The 23030-nt window shown below is 37.6% G+C and overlaps 1 protein-coding gene across 1 annotated transcript in view; it reads left to right on the forward strand.

The window, feature by feature from the left end:
• The first annotated feature begins 4 nt into the window (after positions 1-4).
• The window catches only part of COMMD1 (copper metabolism domain containing 1), a 222344-nt gene continuing 199318 nt past the window's right edge, over positions 5-23030 (forward strand). The window contains exon 1 of the mRNA XM_004476528.4: positions 5-205. Coding sequence (XP_004476585.2) covers positions 29-205 — 177 coding nt within the window. The 5' untranslated portion in view covers positions 5-28. The remainder of the gene's footprint in view (positions 206-23030) is intronic.

Consider the following 23030-nt stretch of genomic DNA (forward strand, 5'->3'; position numbering starts at 1 on the left):
CTGTTTAAGGGGCGGGGCTCCACAGACCATGGCGGGCGAGCTAGAGGATTGCAAGCCTCTGGGCGGACTGCTGAGTGGCCTGGCCCAGGATGTCTTTCACGGGCACCCGGGCATTACCGAGGAGCTGCTGCGGAGTCAGCTCTACCCCGAGGTGCCGCAAGAGGAGTTCCGCCCCTTCCTGGCAAAGATGAGGGGAATTCTTAAGGTACTGATCTTCCTTTCAGGCTCTGCTGCAGAGCCCATCCCCTTTGCTGCTGTCTGCAGACCTGTCATTCCGAGGCTGAGAAAGCTTTCCTCCTAGACTTCTACTCAAGGGGCTCCGGGACTGCGCTTTGCGCTCCTTCAGATCTGGGAGTTCACTCCGCCGCCCCTTCTCATTTTCCTAGGGGTGATCGGGGTGACCAACACTCACGGGATTTTGCCCAAGACATCTTTTCTTTGCTTGGCCTCGTGCAGGTAGCGATTTCCAGTTGCCTTGGAGGATCTGTAGGCTCCGGGATTTTAAAAGTTGAGCGACATAAATCTCGAGCTTTCCGGGTTGGTGGAAGTGGGGAGCGTTAGAGTGAACCAGTGTCTGCCAGGATAAAGGGTGGGTTATCCGGAGTGAACACTTGTTAAGCGGTCCACTTTGTGATTAAGAGAGCATATTTACTAACGTGAAGTCACAGTATAGACCAGTCTGTCCAATAGAAATACGGTGAGAGGCAAGCATGTAACTTTAAACATTTTGTTAATACATTAATACATAATATTTTTGTTAATACATTAATAAAATAAAAAGAAACAGGTAAAATTAGTTTTAATGATATACTTTAACCCAGTATATCCAAAATATTACGACCTCACATATAATCAGTATAAAATGTGTTATTTTATATTATGTTTTTCACTAAGCCTTTGAATTCCAGTGTGTATTTTACACTTATAACCCATCTCAATTTGGACATATAGTCAATGGCTACTGTATGGGACAGTTCATATTTAAACGGAGAACTGGTCATAGGAAAATGAGAAATCACTGTGTCTAATGCCAACCTGTATTCTAGAGATATACTGTAGAAATAATTACCTATTTTGGTGGGCTTCTCGGGAGTTAGGAACTGTACTAGACGTTTTACATGTTATTTCATTTGTTTCTTCCAAGAAACAAATTATTTCATTTGTTTCTTCCTTATATAGTGGACACCCAATTAAAGATTAGGAAACAGGCTCAAGAAGTCTAAACAGTCAAAAATCACACTTTGATTCAAGTCAGTGTTGATATTTTATCTGCTATCCTTTTGTACTTGCTATTTGTTTCAAAACTGCTATACTTTGGGGGAAAAAAAGGCAGCTATATCCTGCAATCCCACTTCTAGGTTTATACCCAAAAGATCTGAAACCAGGGACTTGAACCGATATTTGCACACTGGTGTTCATAGTGGTATTATTTACAATTGCCAAAAGACGGAAGCAACCTAATGTTCATCAACAGATAAATGGATAAACAAAATGTGGTATATACACAAAGGAATATTAGTCAGTAGTAAAAAAGGATGAAGTTCTGATATATGCTGCAACATTGATGAAACTTGAAAACACGTTGAGTGAAATAAGCCAGACACAAAAGGACGAATATGTTATGCTCTCACTAATGTCAAACAAGTAGAATATGCAAGTTCATTAAGTCAGAAATTAGTTTACAAGTTACCAGGGGCCCAGTGGGGTTGGGGAATGGGGAGTAATGCTTAATTGGTATGGTTTGGGGTGATGGAAAAGTTTGGTAATGGTGATAGAGGGATAACTTTTGAATGTAATTAACACCACTGAATTGTATATTTGAAAGTGGATAAAATGGGAAATTTTAGATTTTTTATAAGTTATTAGAGTAAAAAAAATTCGTGGAGGTGAAAATCAAGGAAACATAAAGCAGATAAACCTAAGGAAGTGAATAATAATATGGTATATAGTAACCCAACTATATTATTAATTATAATAAATTATATGTAAATAGAAAAATAAGAAATAGAGGTGGAAAATAAACACAATTTATGATAGAATAAGACTGTGTGGGGAAACGGACTTTGGCCCAGTGGTTAGAGCGTCCGTCTACCATATGGGAGGTCCGCGGTTCAAACCCCGGGCCTCCTTGACCCGTGTGGAGCTGGCCATGAGAAGTGCTGATGCGCGCAAGGAGTGCCTTGCCACGCAGGGGTGTCCCCCGCGTGAGAGCCCCACGCGCAAGGAGTGCACCCGTGAGGAAAGCCGCCCAGCGTGAAAAGAAAGAGCAGCCTGCCCAGGAATGGCGCCGCCCACACTTCCCGTGCCGCTGACGACAACAGAAGCGGACAAAGAAACAAGAAGCAGCAAATAGACACCAAGAACAGACAACCAGGGGAGGGGGGGAAATTAAATAAATAAATAAATCTTTAAAAAAAAAAAAAAAAAAAGACTGTGTGGTTAGCAGGGAGGCCGCCCACACTTCCCGTGCCGCTGACGACAACAGAAGCGGACAAAGAAACAAGACGCAGCAAGTAGACACCAAGAACAGACAACCAGGGGAAGGGGGGAAATTAAATAAATAAATAAATCTTTAAAAAAAAAAAAAAAAAAAGACTGTGTGGTTAGCAGGGAGGCAAGAGCTCATCTGTTTGGAGGTGGAATGTTATTAAAAATAGCTGTGGGCCTATAGGATGGTTATAGTATGAATAATAAATATTGAAAAAGGACATTCTAGTTAGAATTTGGCTAATGAAGCAGAACAAAAAGCCCTGTGCATGTATTCAGAGCCCCTGCTTTTTTTGTTTTTTTTTTGTAAGAGGTACCAGGGATGGAACCTGAGACCTCGTATATGGGAAACAGGTGGTCAACCCAAACCCAACTTGAGCTACAGCAAGTCCTCTCTTTTCTTAATAAATGATAGTTATTTACTGAAAGAAAAAAATGGATTGAAGTGATTATAGGTAACATCTCCATTTGTTCATTAAAAGGTTTAACTAGGTTAAACCTTTTGAAACTGACATTTTCATAGGTAACAAGTGGACTGTTTTTCATGTGGCTCAAGCTAATTTATTATTTTTACTTATCATTATGTATAATATATTTATCTTCCTTACATATTTGATGTATTTGATGTGGGTTCATAATAAAAGACTGAAATGATAAATCCATTAGCACAAAAGACAAAAGAACAAAGGGTATGTGACAACAGTGAAGGGATAATTGTCCTGGAAGTTCAACTTCCAAGGATAACTACCGCAGCTGAGCAGAAAACCTAACTCAGAATCATGGAAGGCAGTATAAAACTGGAACAAAATTTACATAGCTCTTACTTAATAATGGGATACATAGATATTCATAGAGAAAAGTCAAACTTGTTCTAGCTTTTAAGAGGAATATATTAAGTGAGCTTTCATATTAGAGATATTTCTCAAGTTAATACTTACTGTTTATGGGATAATATATAGAGTACAAATTTTGTATACATTATTTAATTTAAATTAATATATCAGTTGGAATGTTAAAAAAGAGCGGCTTAGAGAGAAACTGGAATTAGCGCATCTCTAGTATATTGGTTGTGAAAAGGGGGCCTTCTAAGGAGGGCTTTTCATTTGGGCACCCTCTGATTTCATGTACTCACCAAAGCTAATTTTGTTTCTAAAGTATGATTCCATATTGAGAGTTATTTTACATTATGAACTATAAAATTGATTTTCAGATGAAAATAAAAAAAGTAGGCAAGTCTGTTATTTATTTTTTTAACCACAGTTGTTTTTGCTTATAGGAGTTGAATCCAGGAAAAAAAAATATCTCCCAGAAAGTAAGTGGTTTGTCTCATGGAATTGTAAGGGGTGATATCTCAGGTGTGATCCTAGGCATTCTAAGTAATTTAGAATTTTAGTTGATATCTTAAACAACTAGCAAATGCCTCCTATTCTGTCAAATCTTCAAGTGATCAAGGAAGGCTTCCTAGAGGATTTGACATCCTATATCCTATCTGTTTTTTTGAGGTGTTTGCTGGGCATATGAGAAATGCAGATAAGAGATTTCAGGCCAAGAAGAAAGAACAGTATTAGACAGTATCTTAGGATCTTCCAGTGTTGGTGGCCTTCCCTAGGTGGACTGTATTTTGATTCTTTTGTTTTGTTATGAGATAAAAAATTGTGGGATATCAGAGAAGAGAGTGCCTGAAAACTGACTATCTCTTCCTTATTTTCTTTTAAATACATTGCCAAGTAATATCTAGGTATTGCTCTCACTGCTTTCAGTCCTTTGCTTGAGGTGGGATATTTCAGTTTTCTGAGTGGTTTTGGACCAGAGTTGGCCTGGTGCCTTTGGTATTAGGGATAGTCAACAGAAGATTTTTTGATGCCTAGCAGCTCTGCCTCTGCATACCTGCTTGGTCTGAGATACCAAGGAGAAAGTCTTTGAGTTAAGGTAGAAATCATGGGCTCAGGGTGATATCCAATTCCAGTATTCATTTACATTCTAAGCAACAGTGGAGTAAATGTCTCTAATTATTATGGAAACATTATTTCTATAATCATAGAAGTTATGTGATCTCCTTTTTGCAGATTGGCAGTCTCTGTATGGCAGTGCTACAGACTTTTGTTTACCTCTATTAAGCATAGTAGATATAGTGTATTATCCCCACTGGTTTCTCATGAAAAAGCAAATTCTTAGCATTCAAGCCTCAGGAAATCTAAGACTGGTCTCCCATAACAGGCAAGAAGGTGTCTCATAGTGTGGAAGATAGGGGAAATACAGAACTGACAGGGGCAGAGCTGTGGAAAATAAGTTTAGAAGGGTAGGCAGGAACTGATTAAAGGAAGGCCTTCTGTGACATGTTAAAAATTTGTATTTTATTTTTTAGATCAGTGTTTCTCAAATGCTTTTGGCATGCTTTTCAGATACTTGAATTTTTAGCAACTCATTTGAAGGGAATAGAAGACTCAAGACAATATTAGCAGTTAATAATTATAGTGCAATTAAAACAACACTAGCAGTTTATAATTATAAAGCAGTTACTATTAAAGTCTTAAAATCTCAGTCTTTGTAAAACCATTTCACAACATTTATTTATGCAGTCAGTCTGTAGGCTGGTTATTAATTGGGTAAAACTCTATACTGTCCTAGCTACATCTATCCAATATACTCGAGGCAAAGTTATTATGTATTTCGGTAAATAGGCAATCTTCCTTTGGTCTGCAGAAAGTTATATGGTGCCCCATACTAAGTCTCAAAACCTATTCATCCAAACGCTCTGTCTTACAGACTTTGTTCTAACTTTGTATACTCTTTTGTGGGATAGGGTACATTTTACTCATTGATCATCTACAGGAAGCAAGTAAGTTTATAACCAGTCAGTGGGCCATTGACTACCCAATGAAAATGCTTGTTTTAGATAATTGGAGGCCTTTGATGCCAAATTTAGTTAATTCTGTATTTACTAAGCAACTACAGTGTGCACAGAATTGTAGGTGCCAGAATGTGCCACAGTATGCCCATTATTTGTCTCCTTACTACCTTGCCAGGTTTATCTCCTATATTTGTTCTCACGCTCTATGGTTCAGATATCTCAATCACTTGCAGTTCCATTAATTTGCTAGACTATTTGACATTATTATCCTACCTGTTATGGGAGACCTTTGGAATAGTCCTTTCATAGGTTCTGTCTGAGACCCCTTGATGACTATTTGTTATGACCTTGCCTTCTCTTAGGAAGGATTTAAGATGAACAGATTTAATGCTGACAGTTACGCATAAGCAAGGAAAGGGTCTTTGTGCCCCTTCTCAGAAATATGTGGTCCATCTGTAATAAGGGAGAACACGAACAAATAAGCATGATGCAAAGATCCTATGGTACTTGGAAGTAGAGATCTGAGGAGGTAGTTGTGGACAGAAAAGAGGCTCCTCATTTCTAGTGTTAGTTCCTTTTGGCAGGCTTCTTAGAGATGTCGTTTGTGCTGCTCTTGAAGGAAGTGTAGAAGATTTTAGGCTAAAATCATAGGCAGCCATATAGGGCATTCTAGGTTAAGTAATAGAAGGGAGGGGGCAGGAAAATGTAGGTTGGGTTCAGGAAAGATAGATAGTCTTATTTGACAGCAAGGGTATACCCAAGAGGAAATATTGGTGGAGGAGGCAAGAAAATGTGAAAAAAAACCTATTCCTGCTTAAGAGCATATTTTTACTTACTGAAGACAGTTGGGGTCAATTTTTTCTTCTTTTTGTCTTTGTGGAGTCTTGGCAATGTTGAATGCAGGCCAGAAGAAAAGCAGTGAGGAAAATACTAAGGAAATATAGGAGTCTAAGCAAAGGGAAATGAACTGAGGATAAAAATGGGGTATTTTTTTACCCCATGGTGTATTTAGTTAGGGGAGTGACATCCTATATAAATACTCTGCTTGCCATTTTTTCCCTAATTTTTGACTCTCATTTATAATTTCAAATAGAACTTTCTATTTGGTGGCCATAGTTTTCATTCATCTATTAAAAATTCATGGGATTTGAAGAAAGTGAAAACGAAGAGGGACAATAGGAGTAGGAGGAAAGGAATGAAGGAATGTGTAACTCCCAGCAGTGAATAGGCAGTAACACCCATATTAAGAGCTTCCTTACTGCCAGCTGCTTGCATCCACTCATAGCTGTGCTTCAGGTTTAGGTGTTCCCTGAGCTGCAGCCTTTCCCTTTAATCTACACCTGTGTGTCTAGGTGTAATGATTGGCATTTGTACTGACCCCAGTTTCTACTTAGAGTGGAGTCCTCCTACCCTACTTACCTGGGACACTGAACCTCTCTGGCCGTTTACTTACTCAAGTTCTTATTTTTGGTTGATTCCTGGCTCCTAGATGGCACAATACTCTCTGAGGACCATTGAACTTAATGAATGGTGTATTTAGTTAGGGGAGTGACATCCTATATAAATACTCTGCTTGCCATTTTTTCCCTAATTTTTGACTCTCATTTATAATTTCAACTTCTTGTTTGAATTTGTACATTTTCTTCCTATTGCTGTTAACCCTATGCTCCTTAATTCTATTTTACTAGAATTTTAGAGAAACCTAGTATACATCTAGATAGAGCTACAAGATCTTAACTTTGAAGCTAGATCGTGTTTTTGTATTCTTAAGTACCGTGCTCATTACTGCCCTCTGATAGTGATGATTTTGTATTTTCGTCTGGAATTTTATATTAAAACTTTCTGTAAAAATTCTTTTATTAATTTATATACTCCTGTACTTAGTTCTTTTATTCAAAAGTCTATTTGGCCATTTCTCTTTTCCTCTAAATTTTGAATTAATAAATAGGTTTACGTCCTGTTTTAGAAATATATGCAATAGCTTTTGGGTTTGTCTTCCTGTTCCATTCTTACCCCCTGTAGTCTAGTCTTCATACATCTACCCATGATCGTTTTAAAACATACATCGTACTTCATTGATATCATTTTCCCATTTCCAGCCATACTGATCCTCTTGTCTTTATTTAAACATGTTAAGTTCTTTCTGATCCTCTTCAGGGCCTTTGTAGTTGCTTTCCAGATGCCTGCAGTGCACGTCCCCCTGATGTTTGTATGGATTGTTGGTTTACTTCAGTCTCTACTTAAAAGTCATTTCCTGTAAGAAGTCTTTCCTGACCTATCTTAAGAGCCTCTCCTCCCTCTCCCACTGTTTTTACCTGAAATTATATTGTATACTTACTAGTTTATTTGTTGATTCCTCTATTAGAATACAAGCAATAAGAGGGCAGGGGTTTTATTATTATTATTATTTTCTTCTTTCTCCCTAACACTTAGTACTGTTTCTGACATGTGGTAGATACTTAATAAAAATTTGTACAGTAAGCGAATGAATGGATATTGCTTAAATGTGGAGCTTGCCATTAAAAAGACAAGCATTGAGAGAAAACCTACACCATTTCTTTATGGGGAAAGCTGGAAAGCATAATACTATGTACCAGGGGTTGGGAAATAAAATACCCATGGGACAAATCCAGCTTGCTGCCTGATTTTATAAATAAAGCTTTATTGGAACACAGCCATACTTATTTGTTATATCTTGTCTATAGCAGCTTTCACCACTACAATAGCAGTGTTGAGTAGTTGGGACAGAAACGATATGGTCTTCAAAACCTAAAATGTTTACCATCTGATTATTGACAGAAAAAAGTTTGCTAACTCTGTTAGCAGAGCTGTTCTTAAATTCATAATGTTTAATATTAGGAAACAATATAGCATGTAAATTATTTTTGCAAGTTGATTATTATAAAAATCTGAAAATTAAAGATAGAGATCATTTGCTCTTTGTGTCCTCTTGAGGAATTTCACTAACTTGTTCTTTTTTTTTTTTTTTTTACTAACTTGTTCTTTATGTGTGTGAGATCTGTGGTAAATAACAAATGAGTCTTAATGTTCCTCTGATACTAAGTGTATGTTCTTCTTAAGAGACAGAATTTGAATTTGGACTTCTTTTTTCATATTCAGAGGATATAAAATTTATGTATTTGTTAATATAATATTTGTGTCCTCCTGAACCAGCAGGAGGTCTCACCCTGAAGAAGACATAGAGGAAGATGCAGCTGGGATTGTCCCACACTGCCCTATAATAGGGCTAGTTGAGATTCTAAAGAAAGAGACACTGAATGCCATGGTGATCAGCCCAAAAGCATTTATCGGGGGAATTTATGTACAGAGAGCTTAAGCTACTCCAAATGGACAGTAGATGGACAGTAAGAGGGCAAGAAGTTTAATCCATTATGCTGGCGCCTATAGCAACCGCTCTTCAGATTACATATGGTTAAGGAACAAAGGTGGCTAAGTGCCAGGGGCTTGTGTGCAAGTCTGGGGAAAACATTTGGGTATGTTTTCAAAATATGATGCAGTGGAGGATGGGCTGCCCTCAAGATTATAGCATCCAAAGCTTGGGGTGTGCTTCTAGGGTGTTGCAGCTAGGGATGTCTGAGGAGGAAGAAGATAGGGGTGAGGTCACTCCTCAGCCAGTTAGGAAATACTATATGTATCACACAAATAAAAATTAATATAAAATTTAATGGTGTGAGCCCAGAAATCAATCAAGTAAAAACTATCAACAGATGAAAGCTGGTTTAAACATTACAGAAAATAGCTTATCAATAGCATGATATTAAGAATTATAATTATAAATGATTATAAGAAATATTTATGTTTTAAACAACCTTGTCCTGTTTCTCCTCTTGAAATAATAAGAATTTATATTTTGTTTGAGAATCAGAACTGACTAGAAAGGAAAATCCTGTGGTACTACATACAGTTTTTGTACATCTTTTAATTTGGGTAATAGCATCTGAAGGATGCTGAATTTTAGTTTTTAAAAAACATAAGCTACCTGTATGCTTTCCCTTATTAATTTTTATTATAAAAATTATTTAACTATATTAAAGAAAAGCTGGAAATTTGAGAAGAAACAAGTATAATACCATTCTCCTGACATAACCAGTATTAATAAATTTAAAATTAATATTTTTGTGCATTTATTCATATCATAAATTAATTATATGCCATATTAATATAATTAATTATATGCCAGGCATTGTGCTTGAGATATAGCAGTAAACTTTACAGATTTAGTCTCTGTTTTCATGATCATGCTCTTTCCTGGGGAATATAGACATTAAGCCAGTGATTATAGAGCACAGAGTGCTCTGTGACATCTTAAGTAATTTATAGGTGGTTTAGAGTAGTTCCTAGTCTACTCTACAATATGAACAAAGAAAGAGAAAAGGAGAAAAATAAAAGGACTACTTATTAGGTATAATGGGCTAAAAGGAAAAGAAAGAAAGCACAGAATTGAAGGTAATTTTCAGGTCCCAAGGTTTCTCATGAATATGACTGACCAAGGTCATGATAACATCTTTCTTGGATGAAGATTTGACTGTGCAGGGACCTTATTTTAAGTTTCTTAACTTTGGGGCCGAATTGGGTCTCAAAGCATCACCTGAACAGGCCAAAATGTGCAGTACAGTAGGCTCCATCTTCTCACTGGGCCGCAACTTACAGTGTACCTCTTTCTAAATACTAGGGCACATGCTTCAGTAGCACCCCAAGAAAGTGTGTACTTGAGGGTTTACTTAATTGATTGTTTGACACCTAATTGATAATTTGATTGAGAATATACTTCTAGGTTGTAAAATAATCAACTCACAGTGTTGAAGCCATTGCTTCATTGAATTCAACTTGCCTTTCCCTCTTTGGAAGCTTTTAGGATTTTCTCTTTATCCTTTGTTTTCTGGAATGTCTTGTGCCTTAGTATGTAGTTTCTTTCATTTCATTATATGTGCAATCTGAAGACTCATGGCATTTAGTTCTGGAAAAAGTTGTGTTACTACTTTATATATTTATTATACCTCCGTTTTGTCTTTTCTCTTTCTAACACTGATATGTTGATGTTAGACCTTCTAGACTGTGCCTTCTTAATCTCTTTTATTTTCTCTTCTATTTTAATTTGATTGTGATTTTAATTTTCAAGTGTTCTTTGTTCTTTTTTCATATGGATAATTTCTATGTTTAACCAATAATCTTTCCTCTCTCTTTTTTTTAAACACAAGGGGGCGCATACTCTACATATTTTCTGCTCTTGGCCTTTTTTTTTTCCCCCCATTTAATCATCTTGACTCTTATTTTTTTATGCCATTCTTCCATATTTGGAATTTAGTCCGTTTATAGTCAGTACTGGTAAAAGCTTTTTTTTGGAGGCCTTTGAAGAACATTATATTGCTGTATGTATTATTTTAAAAACAAGAGATTCTAATGGTGAGAAAAATAGGAATTTGAGCTTAATTTCCAAATATCTGGAAACCTGTGTGGAAAGTTTTTGCAGTAAAACCAGAGGCTTAAAAGTGCATTTGGGGGAAATGGATATGGCTCAACTAATTGGGCTCCTGCCTACCATATAGGAGGTCCAGGGTTCGATGCCTAGGGTCTCCTGGTGAGGGCAAACTAGCCCACCTGGAGTGCTGGCCCATGTGGAGTGCCAGCCCACACTTGAATGCTGCCCCGTACAGGAGTGCGCCCCTATGTGGGATTGCCACCCAGTGCGGGAGAGCCACATCACAAAGGAATGCCGGCTAATACTGAGAGCTGCCACAGCAAGATGATGCAGCAAAAGACACAGAGGAGAGAAAATAAGAAGATGTAGCAGAACAGGGAGTTGAGGTGGCTCAAGAGAGTAATCGCCTCTCTCCCATTCTGGAAGGTCCCAGGATTGGTTTCTGGAGACACCTAATGAGAATACAAGCAGACACAGAAGAACACACAGCAAATGAACACAGAGAGCAGATAACGGGGAAAATGGGGGTGGGGGGAGAAATAAATAAAATAAATCTTTAAAAAAAAAGTACATTTGGTATCAAGTTTACAAAATGGCAAGAGTTGAGTGCCCTTTGTGATTTTTTTTTAAATCAAAGAGTGGCATTATCAGCTTCTTTATTGAGATTTATCAAGTGAAATGTATCACCTTCCTCGTTCTTGTGAAAAAGCCAGGATAGTTTTTAATATTGAACTTTTCCCCTCCTTTTTACAGTAGAATTTTTGCATTTATTATGTAATATTGAGTGTTTTAACTGGACAAGATACTTTATTATTGCTCTCTTTACAAATAAAGAAAGATATATAAATAGTATCCTTTTGATACTTTGAAGTCAATTTAGAAATGAACTCAACCTAAACCATTTTGGACAACAAATATTAAATAATAAAACTAACTTGAGTATAAAAAAATATTTGCAAAAATATCTGGTTTAAAATGTTTAGATTAGGAGATATGACTAGAAGAGACTGGTAACGTTTGATTTATTTAGTCTTACATTTATTTAGGTTTTATTTGTTTTCTGTCTATATCTTTGTCTTAACCATGAGCAGTAATTATATTTTTCTACTTTGGATGGCAGAATATTGACTTGCTAACACACTGATAAAATATGCTGGATGCAACAATAATGTTTATTTTATTTATTTATTTTTAAGATTTATTTTTATTTATTTAATTCCCCTCCCCTCCCCCGGTTGTCTGTTCTCTGTGTCTTTTTGCTGCGTCTTGTTTCTTTGTCTGCTTCTGTTGTCATCAGCGGCACAGGAAGTGTGAGCGGCGCCATTCCTCGGCAGGCTGCACTTTCTTTCGCGCTGGGCGGCTCTCCTTACGGGTGCACTCCTTGTGTGTGGGGCTCCGCTACGCGGGGGACACCCCTGTGTGGCAGGGCACTCCTTGCGCGCATCAGCACTGCCCATGGGCCAGCTCCACACGGGTCAAGGAGGCCCGGGGTTTGAACTGCGGGCCTCCCATGTGGTAGACCGACGCCCTAACCACTGGGCCAAAGTCCATTTCCCAACAATAATGTTTAAAGTATTCTTTTTCTTGAATGTTCTAGTTCAGAAAACACTCAAAAGTTGGCAATACAGCAATAAGAATTTCTCATTAAAAAAGAAGTCTAACTATTGGCTTGATATTTTGAATTTAGAAATACCCATTTTCTGAAAAAGTTAAAGCTCTGTAAAATTTGGTTTCCTTTTGTTATAAATTTTGCTAATTTCATTGAGTGTTTTTTGAGAATTTACATGAGATCTGATTTTATGCATTCCTAATTCTCTAAAGGATTGGTGAGCGACTGTTTGACAGGATATTACTGTTGTATATCACTTGCTGGTTATCACATGATAAAGCAGCAGTTGCAGATTACCCCACTGGGGTTTTCAGAGTACTATAATAGACTCAAGTGACCTATAATGAGGTGCTCTTTACTTTCTTTCTTTTTTTCTTAGTTTAAGGCAGGGATTCTTAGGCTGCATGGAAAGATTTCAGGGGTCCTGTGAGCTTGAATTGCAAAAAATCAACTTATTGTCTTTATTTTCTCTGATCTCTAACTGAAATCTTAACATTTCCTTCCCTATGAATGTATGCAATAAATAAATTACAGTACTGTCCATTTTACCTGACTGGCAGAGGGGTCAGTGGAAAAAAATGGTTAAGAACCCCTAGTTTAAGGCAAAACCCATATTAAGGGAATGGAGATGGTTCAAGTCATTAGGTGCCTCACACATTGTAAGTCCTGGGTTCAGTTCCCAGTGCCTCCAAAAGAAACAAGGAAGGTGAACAAACATAGCAAGTGCAAAACAATGAGGGGGTGGGGAGACATTTTTAAAAAAACCCTTGAAAAAAAACCATATTAATTGAGAATCTATTTTTTGTCCTCCTTTGTCAAATCAACTATTCTGGGCCTGGAAGGTTGACTTAAGTTTAAGGAGTTTCTTAAGGGTTTGTTTTTCTTTTCCCCAGTTATTTTATAATTTTGTTTGTTGATCAGCTATTACTTTTCATCTACATTGGCTGTCTGTTGGTTTTTGAAAGTGGTGGCAGGTACATAGGTAACCAATGTATAGAGCTTGTTTGGTTAGTCTTCATCCCTATTGTGTTTTCTGGACAGCCGTACACGGATCCCTTATTACTTTGGCCCAGACAGCTTTGTTGAGCTGGTGTCAATGCGTACATCTGATGTTCCCATCTTCTTCCTGGCACATTTCTGGATCTCTCTGAGTGCCCAAGGAGCACATTTCTTGAAGCCCACTCTATGGGTACACTTGTGAGGGCTGATGGTGTCTTCCCTAGTCACCACCTAGTTGATGGCAGAATGGCCCTTCTTCTCACCACTCTAGTTTGTAGGAGTCAGCCCACTTGCACCAAGTTGGAAAGGAAGAGAGGGAAGGATTATGGGTTGGGTAAGGAGATTTTAAATAAAATTTCTATGTTTGGTTTACTTATTAAGTATTTACTGAGCCCCTAATGTGTTGTACCCTCCACATTACAGGTGAACATCACAGTTGCTGCCTTAAAGAATCCTATAATATATGGTAAATACCTGAAATAAGGATATAGATGATGGGGTCTGGTAGAGTAGATCCTCATTTTAGACTAGAGTAAATATGAAAAACCAGGATTTCTGTCTTAATAAAACACTCAGATATTTTGGCTTTGTCTTAATTAGAATACAATTTTTATAAATTTGGGCTTTCATTATAGTTCATCTTTAATGAAAATTTGTTTCATTATACTAAATTATAGAAATTTTGGTATGGCATCTTGTGTGTTTTATCTGTATTAACTTCTAATGTCTTTATATGCCAGTATTGGATTATATTTGAAGGATATTGTTCTGGACATTATTCCCTGTTATGATATCTGAGAGAGGTATAGCGCTTTCCATCTATTTCCCACAGACTTTTTTCTAAAAAAAGAAGCTGCCATTTATGAAATTCCTGGATTTACAGTATGTTTATTGTGAGTTTACATTTCTTTCTTAAGGAATAATCACATTATTTATTAAAAATGTGTTCATTTATTCAAATGAACACTTATTGAGTATCTATTGTGTGCCGTGCCCTGTGCTGGCACTGGAAATATTGGTGAATTAGACAGACAATTTTCCTGCTTCCTGGAGCTGATATTCAAAGGTGGGCGATATCCTGACAGTAAACAAGAAGATGTGCACAAAAGAATGAAGACAGAAAATGTATTCATTTTTTATATACTTCCTCCCTTCTCCTCTAATAATCATTTTATCCCTAGGGAAACTGATGTGGCTCAAGCGATTGGGCTCCTCCTGACCATATAGGAGGTCCAGTGTTTGATTTCTGCCGCCTCCTGGTGAAAGGCAAACTGGCCTCCACAGCAACCTGGCCTGAGTAATGAGCTGGCCTGAGCGGAGTACTGGCCCATAAAGAGTGCTAGCCTGTGCAGAGAGCTGGTGCAGCAAGATGATGCAAGAAAAAGAGACACAGAGGAAAGACAATAAGAGACTGAGCAGACTAGGAAGCTGAGGTGCGGCAAAAGATTGAGCACCTCTCTCCTTCTCTAGAAGGTTCCAGTATTTGTTCCTGATGTTGCCTAAAGAGACGATAAGCAGACATAAAAGAACACAGAGAGCAGACAGTGAGTGTAAAACAATGGGGGGTAGGGGGGAGAAATAAATGAAATAAATCTTAAAAAAAAATCAATGACAAAGGGGAGTGGATGTAGCTTAAGCAGTTCAGTGCCCACCTCCCACATGAGGGGAGGTGTCCTTGATTCAGTTCCCAGTGCCTTCTATAGAAGACAGACAGACAATGAGGAAACAACCTACAGATATTGAGCAAAAACAAGGAGACAACAAGCAAAAACAATGAGCAAACAATGAGCAAAAAAACAAAATGAGCAGGGAGTGGATGTGGCTCGAGTAGTTGAGCACCCACCTCCCATGTGGGAGATCCTGGGTTTAGTTCCTGGTGCCTCCTAGAGAAAAAAACAAAGACAACAAGCAGACAAAGAGCAAAAACAATGAGCAGACAGACGAGGGAGCCATCTCAGGTGGGGAAAAAAAATCAATTACAAAAATTTACCTGGGGGAAGCAGATGTGGCTCAAGTGATAAGGCCTCCACCTACCATATGGGAGGACCTGGGTTAAATCCCTGGGACCTCCTGGTGAAAAAGAAGAAGAAAAAGCGTGCCTGTGTGGTGAGCCAGTGCCTGTGTGGTGAGCCCAGTGCCCCGCACAGTGAGCCAGTTGTTCACGTGGTGAGCCCAGTGCCCACGTGTGTCCCCACGTGGTACGCTAGTGCCCGTGTGGTGAACCAGTGCCCACATGGTAACTGAGTGCCTGTGCAAGTGCCCGCATGGCAAGCTGAGTGCCCATGTGAATGCCCATGTGGTGTGCCAGTGACCATGTGGCAAGCTGAGTGTCCACGCAACAAACCGAGTACCCACGTGGCGAGGCAGTGCCTGCACAAGAGTCACACAACAAGATGATGATGCAACAAAGAGAGACAAAGGGAATAGTCAAGGTAAAGCGCAGCAGAGACCAGGAACTAAGGTGGCACAATTGTCAGGGAATCTCTCCCCACGTCAGAGGCCCACAGGATTGAATCCTGGTGAATCGTAGAAGAGAAAGATGAGAAGAGAAGACAAAAAGAGAAATAGATACAGAAGATCACCTGGTGAAAACAGCAGGTTGGGAGTGGGGGAGCGGAAGAAAAAGAAATAAAGTGCATTTCTTTAAAAAAAAAGTTTACCTGGAATATGAATCCTACATTGTTAGTATCTTTAGCTTTCCACTGAGAAAACCAGATTTCACTTACAATGAAGGTGATGAATATTAATATATTAATTTTACAAAAATTTGATGTTTAGAATAGTCTCCCAGTTAATTTTTTTATTATCTAGATTTTTTAGTAATTTATAATCAGTACCTTGAGGTAGAGATATTTGTTGATAATTGCACTCTAGGAATTCCACTCCCACATATATATCATATATTTAATTTACTCTTCCTTGGATTCTCATTACTGATCTATCCTTAATTAATTTACGTTATGTAAAAAAACTTGTTATTTGATATAGTAGACATAGAAAAGTATACAAATCACTTGTGTACAGTTTAATGAATTATCACACTCTATAAACATATTCATGTAACCCACCACCCAGATCAAGGAACAGGGTAGGGGAGCAGATGTAGCTCAAGTGGTTGAGCGCCTTCTTCCCACATACGAGATCCCACTGGCATGGGTATCTCAAAACAGAACAGGACAGGACAGGACAGGACAGGACAGGACAGGACAGGACAGGACAGGACAGGATACTGGCAGTATCCCGAAACCGCCCCACCCCTTTGTGCTTTCTTCTAGTTGCTAGCTCCTACCCTTGGTGGAACCACTTTCCTACCTTCTAATACCATAGTTTAGTTTTACCTTTTTGTGAACTTTATATAAATGTAATTTCATGGTACAGATTTTGAGTCTGGCTTCTTTTGCTCAACAGTGTGTTTATGGGATTCAGCATTATTGGATGTTGTTATAGTTCATTCATTTTAATTACTGTAGAGCAGGGGTCAAAACTATAGCCCACAGGCAGAATCTGGCCCCAAGTCTGTTTTTGTACTGCTAGTGAGCTAAGAATGTTTTTTATATTTTTAAATGGTGGAATAAAATTAAAAGAGGAATATTTTGTAACACCTGAAAATTATATGAAATTCAAATTTCAGTGTCCATGATAATGTTTATTAGAGCACAGACACACATTTGTTTACCTATTATGTATGGTTGCTTTGCAACCAGAGTTGAGTAGTTGTAACAGAGACAGGATGGCTGGCAAAGCCAAAATATTTACTCTCTTATCCTTTGTAGAAAAAGTTTGCCAACCCCTGCTCTAGAGTACATCATGTCTGAATAGACCACAGTATACTTATCCATTCTACTATTGATGGGCATTTGGGACGTTTCCAGTTGTTTTTTTTTTTCCTATTATGGATAGAGGACACTTTTTTTATCCTTAAAATTTAGCCATTATTTTCTAATTAAGTCTCTTCCATTTTGAAGAGAATAATTTTTGATCTACTTACAGGTTGATTTTATAAGTTTTATATTTTGTTTCATTTAGCACAGTCTTTTTTTTCCCAAAGATTTATTTATTCCCCGGTCCCCCACCCCATTGTTTGCACTCACTGTCTGCTCTCTATGTCCATTCACTGTGTGCTCTTTGTGTCTGCTCATCTCTTCTTTCGGAGTCACCAGGAACTGAACCTGGGACCACCCATGTGGGAGACTGGCGCTCAATCGCTTGAGGCACCTCACTGCCCCCACACAGTTTGTTCTTAAAAATGGATTGTGAGACAGAGACCTGTGCCTGACTTCTGTCTCTTTTGCACCCCTTTTAAACTGGGATATGTTGTGCTTTGAAGCTGAATAGCAGATAGTTGAATAAATTTGTATATTTTTCTCTCCAAGTTTTATATCTCTGTTACCCTCATCATACATTTAATAGCTTCTCCAATGGTTCTTTAGTGGTCTTATTAACGAGTATACCTAGTATAGTATTTTTCTGTCTTTTTTTCTCATTTTCATTGTTCTTTATTTTATTTATTTATTTATTTAACCCACCCCGGTTGTCTGTTCTCTGTGTCTGTTTGCTGCATCTTGTTTCTTTGTCCGCTTCTGTTGTCGTCAGCGGCAGGGAAAGTGTGGGCGGCGCCATTCCTGGGCAGGCTGCCCTTTCTTTTCACACTGGGTGGCTCTCCTCACGGGCACACTCCTTGCGCATGGGGCTCCGCTACGCGGGGGACACCCTGTGTGGCACGGCACCCCTTGCACGCATCAGCACTGCGCATGGCCAGCTCCACACGGGTCAAGGAGGCCCAGGGTTTGAACCATGGACCTCCCATATGGTGGACGGACGCCCTAACCACTGGGCCAAGTCCGTTTCCCTTCATTGTTCTTTAATACTGAGTTTTCAAAATTTCCTCAGGCTCAGGACTTCCTAATCTATATTGCAGACCAATGAACTTCAGGTTCAGATGATAGTGGGGCTCTAGTTATAATATGAGATTATCTCTAAAGCAATTCTGGTTCTTGAACAGTAATTTTTAAAACATAAATATTAATTTAAGCACTTGAGTTGGATGCTACAATGAGCAAGTATCTTTTCCCAAAAAAAGCTTTATCCGTTTCAGCAGTTCTGGCTGCATTCTATAGAGTATTTAGGATCCGAGTAATATGTTTCTGTTACCATTTTATTATAGTAACATTGTACAAGAAGAAATGTAGAATATAATAATTAGTTTAATAAGCCTTTTTTAATTTTTTAAATTTTATTTATTTATTTTTTTTAAAAAAGATTTATTTATTTAATTCCCCCTACCCCCCCCAGTTGTCTGTTCTCTGTGTCTGTTTGCTGCGTCTTGTTTCTTTGTCCGCTTCTGTTGTCGTCAGGTCAGCGGCACGGGAAGTATGGGCGGCGCCATCCCTGGGCAGGCTGCACTTTCTTTTGCGCTGGGCGGCTCTCCTTACGGGGTGCACTTCTTGAGCGTGGGGCTCCCCTACGCGGGGACACCCCTGCGTGGCATGGCACTCCTTGCGCGCATCAGCACTGCGCACGGGCCAGCTCCACACGGGTCAAGGAGGCCCGGGGTTTGAACCGCGGACCTCCCATGTGGTAGACGGACGCCCTAACCATTGGGCCAAGTCCGTTTCCCTAATAAGCCTTTTAACACAGGAAATGACCAGCTCTTGGTTTTATAACATTTTGTGTTATGACATTAGAAAACTAGGTGGTTTTTTGACATTCAACTATGAAGAGAGATTATATTTTGGAGGAATCTGGGCCAGTTCAGGAAGCATTCTAAGGATTAACCCTAAGGATAGACTTTTATATTCTTAGTCTGGTTTTTAAGCTTCTGTTTCTATTTTTATAGCTTTATGGCTATTTTATTATCTTAAAAACATTTGTGAGGCTTAATTTTTTTCCCCTCTTGAAATTTGATTAAAATAAACAAATGTGGAGTAATTCTAGAGATATTATTATTTCTAACTACTTAAAAATATCCTTTATAGGCTTTTGATGAAAAATTGTGTATTACCAATGTAGGAAAAGGATAAGATGGTGATAAACCTCAGTCTGGAGGAAAATGATTGAGAATCAAATTCACAGAATCACCATTGTCTTTGCTTTGGATGATTTCTGGGTTAGTATGTATATTTGTTCCGGAATGGCTAAAATTGTAGGTCATTTTGTTGAATAACAGTGTAATTTAATATAATCCTAATGTAATATTCTGTAATTAGACTTGGGTAATGAGGAAGGCAGCAAATTGCTTTCATGATATCTAGCCTCAAGAGATTTTGCTGAGGCAGATAATAAACTGTTCTTTCATTCATTCAGAATATTAAGGTTTGAAAGCTGTCTTGATTAGTGAACTTGAAAACAGAAAGCTGTCTTGATTAGTGGACTTGAAACACTACTTTTTATAGAGTACCTTTCAAAAAATTTTAAATTAAATTGTGAACCCTTTTAACACTTCATCAGATTAGATATAGTCAATTTTCTTCTGTCAAGGTATGGGCCAACAATGATAGATTATGCAGAATTGGTCTATAGTTTATATATAATTTACACTTTACAGTGCACAATTTTGTAGGTTTTGATAAAGTGTATAATGGCCTGTATCCATCATTGCAATGTTATGCAGGACAATTCCAGTGTCCTCAAAATACCCCCCTCAGAACCTCTGGTGGTCACTTTCTTTATATCAATGATACAGGTTCTTCCATTGCTAGAATAATAGTTTCTACTTTAGTCCACGGTTGCATTCCCCCTTATGTTTGTTCATTCCTCATTCTTGAGGATTTTGAGATGGTGATGCCCACCATGTTTCTGATCAAGAGGGGGCTTAGATCCTGTGGTGCAGATGGGTGGAACTGTCTTTGCTTGCAGTTGTGGATACTGTGTTTTTTTGGGATGGGCATTGTCCATTATTATCCTTTTGTTAGATGTCCTGAGTGAGTCCAGTGTTGCAACTCTGCTGAGATTCAGGGCTCAGTTGGCATAGGGACAGACTGAAGATTGGGGGTATGAATTTTTTTAAGTCGGAGGTAATCCTGAAAGTTATAATCTTGGTATGGTTTCTTCTTACTTTTTTTTTTTTAATATATTATTTTTTAGTTTTAAAGAAGCTTTAGGTTACATAAATGTTACCTCAGAAATACAGAGGATCTCTTTACTATTTATGGACACTTTTTATTAAATTTGCTTAGAAGGATCAGAAAATTAATCAGTTTAAATTTCACCACTTCTGTTGCTACTTACTCAGCTCAGCTTTTGAATAAATGACAAAATGGTCACGAATGCAACAGAAGGAAGCAGAGCAGCAGATACGATCCATAGGCTGGGAGGTTGGTCCTGAATCATAACATTGATTTTTCTACAGTCCAAAATACTGAATTTTGATTACCATAGAATATTACCTTTTACTTTTATTTCCTAATTGTCAAAACCACTGGAATGGTCTCATTCTGAAGTCTACCAACTCATAATTGTTCTTTGTACCAGGAACTGGAAGTGTATTTAAGCTGTGGTTGTGGTTTGTTCCTATCTTCTGGCACTGCTAAAGAGGCTGGTAACAGTGTCAGCTCCTGGAAAATAGCTCTGTCTCCTGCTCCTTTAAAAAACAAAACAAAACTAACTAAAAGTTTTCGTTTGACCATGTGCCTTTTGATAGAAAAACCGAGGAACTTAACTTTCTTCATAGTAACTAAGATCATTGAAACATATTGCTATTATTTTTTATTTTGAGAGACTTTATGCTTTAGGGCAGTTGTAGGTTTACAGAAAAATTATGCAGAAAGTACAGTGTTTCCACATTACCCCCCTACAGTTTTCTCTATTAACATTTTATATTAATGTACATTTGTTATAATTGATAAAACAATATTATTATAATAATATTATTAACTCCATAGTTTACATGAGGGTGATTTATTTCTTAGCATCCTAGGGCCTTTCTTGATTGTGTACAAGTATTTGGCATTAACATCTTTCATGATATAGCTAGTTTATTCACCCAAAATAGAATCTAGTTGCAAGTGACAAATAGTCTTGGGTCATTAAGTGTCTAAATGTTTAGCTTTAAAGTTTATCTATACTATGATTAAGCTATAATTACATATTATATATAATATATACAAGAGTCAGAAGAGAACTACAAAAATTGTGATTTGTTGACATACCTTTTGTTTTCATGAATTATAATGCTTGTGATAAAATAAAAGAAAGCTTGTATAGATTACCTTTATGGATGTGTTTCTGATAATACTACTATTAGAGTTGATTTTAGTTATATTCCAGGCCATTTGTGAAGTCTTTGTGACATTTGTTTTTGTTAGACATACATGTACAAAATCTTTTCTTATTTGGTCATTTTTTACTGTGTGTTTAATTATGTTCCCCAAACATGGAAAATAGAGCAGAAATGGAATGTAGGCTACGATGAATTTCACTGGTTTTGTATTTTTAAAACACTAGTGGTGCCTAAAATACCACTATACTTTATCCACTGTCTGGAAATGACCTCTCACCTTAAAAATTCTTAAGTTCCAATCTTAGATGTATTCTTTAAGGTTTCCTTTGAAATTTGACAAATGTTCTCCTGCACTATGTTTTCCTTCCAACAAAACAAGGGTAAGGCTTGAAAATGAATCTTTTTTTGTATTATGTCAGCAATATGCTACGTCATGTTGCAAGAAAAAAAGACCACAGATTTCAGAATTTAAAAATAAAGATTTTGTTATTAAAATAACTGCATTGTAAGAAGGAAGAAGGCGTGTACTCATTAGGTACAGGGTAAGGATTACTACACCAGTTCCTTAATACATCAAAAGTATGGATTTCTATTTTGAGAGACCCTTTTTGAGGGAAATTGCCTTATTCTTAGTAGAGGAGGATTCTAATGACTCTTGGGGAAGGAGGAGGAGACTTAATGAATCTCAGTTATAGGATACAAGATCTCATGATTCTTAGCGTTAGAGAGTGGGTAGAAAAGAGGCCATAGTAGTTAAACAAACTTCAAGAAGGCGGTTTGTTAAGCATGCTAACTAATATTTAAAGGGATTCATTTAAGGCTTTATCAGTTTTCTTTGTTTCCTCTTTTTTCTAACTACTGAAATATAGTTTTGTATTATGTAGAACCTGATTTCTTCAAGGAATCCCAACTTTGTTCCACAGAATATCGGTATCTCATGGTATTTTCTTTGGGGGAAAAAAAAAGATCTAGTTAAGATTGGGAAATATTGCCTGCTAAATTCCTTTCTTGGAGATGCCTGTTAATGTGTTGATAATACAACATTCTGCAGTAAAGAAACCTGTTTAACTTGCTTTGACTCAGGATTTTTCAAACTTACTTGATCCATGGAACTTCTTTTTTTCCACACACAGACCCATAATAATTTTCTATGGAACAAGTGATCTTATAGTTAACTTTTAGTTTAGTTAGTTAATATATAGTTCTTAATATATGCCAGGCACTGTTTTAAGTGCCTTATGTATATTAATTATTAATTTGTTTATCTTCTTTGTTAAGCCAACTATCTTTTATTTATCTCTCACCTCACAAACTGATCCGTGAAACAAGAGAGGCAGTGAATACAAAAGCAAAGAGCCCACCCAGGCTTGGAGCTAGGCCAACTGTATTAGAATCCTAGTCATGCCACTTATAACTTGAGATTTTG

Source organism: Dasypus novemcinctus, chromosome 17 (assembly GCF_030445035.2).
Source record: "Dasypus novemcinctus isolate mDasNov1 chromosome 17, mDasNov1.1.hap2, whole genome shotgun sequence".
Lineage (NCBI taxonomy): Eukaryota > Metazoa > Chordata > Mammalia > Cingulata > Dasypodidae > Dasypus > Dasypus novemcinctus.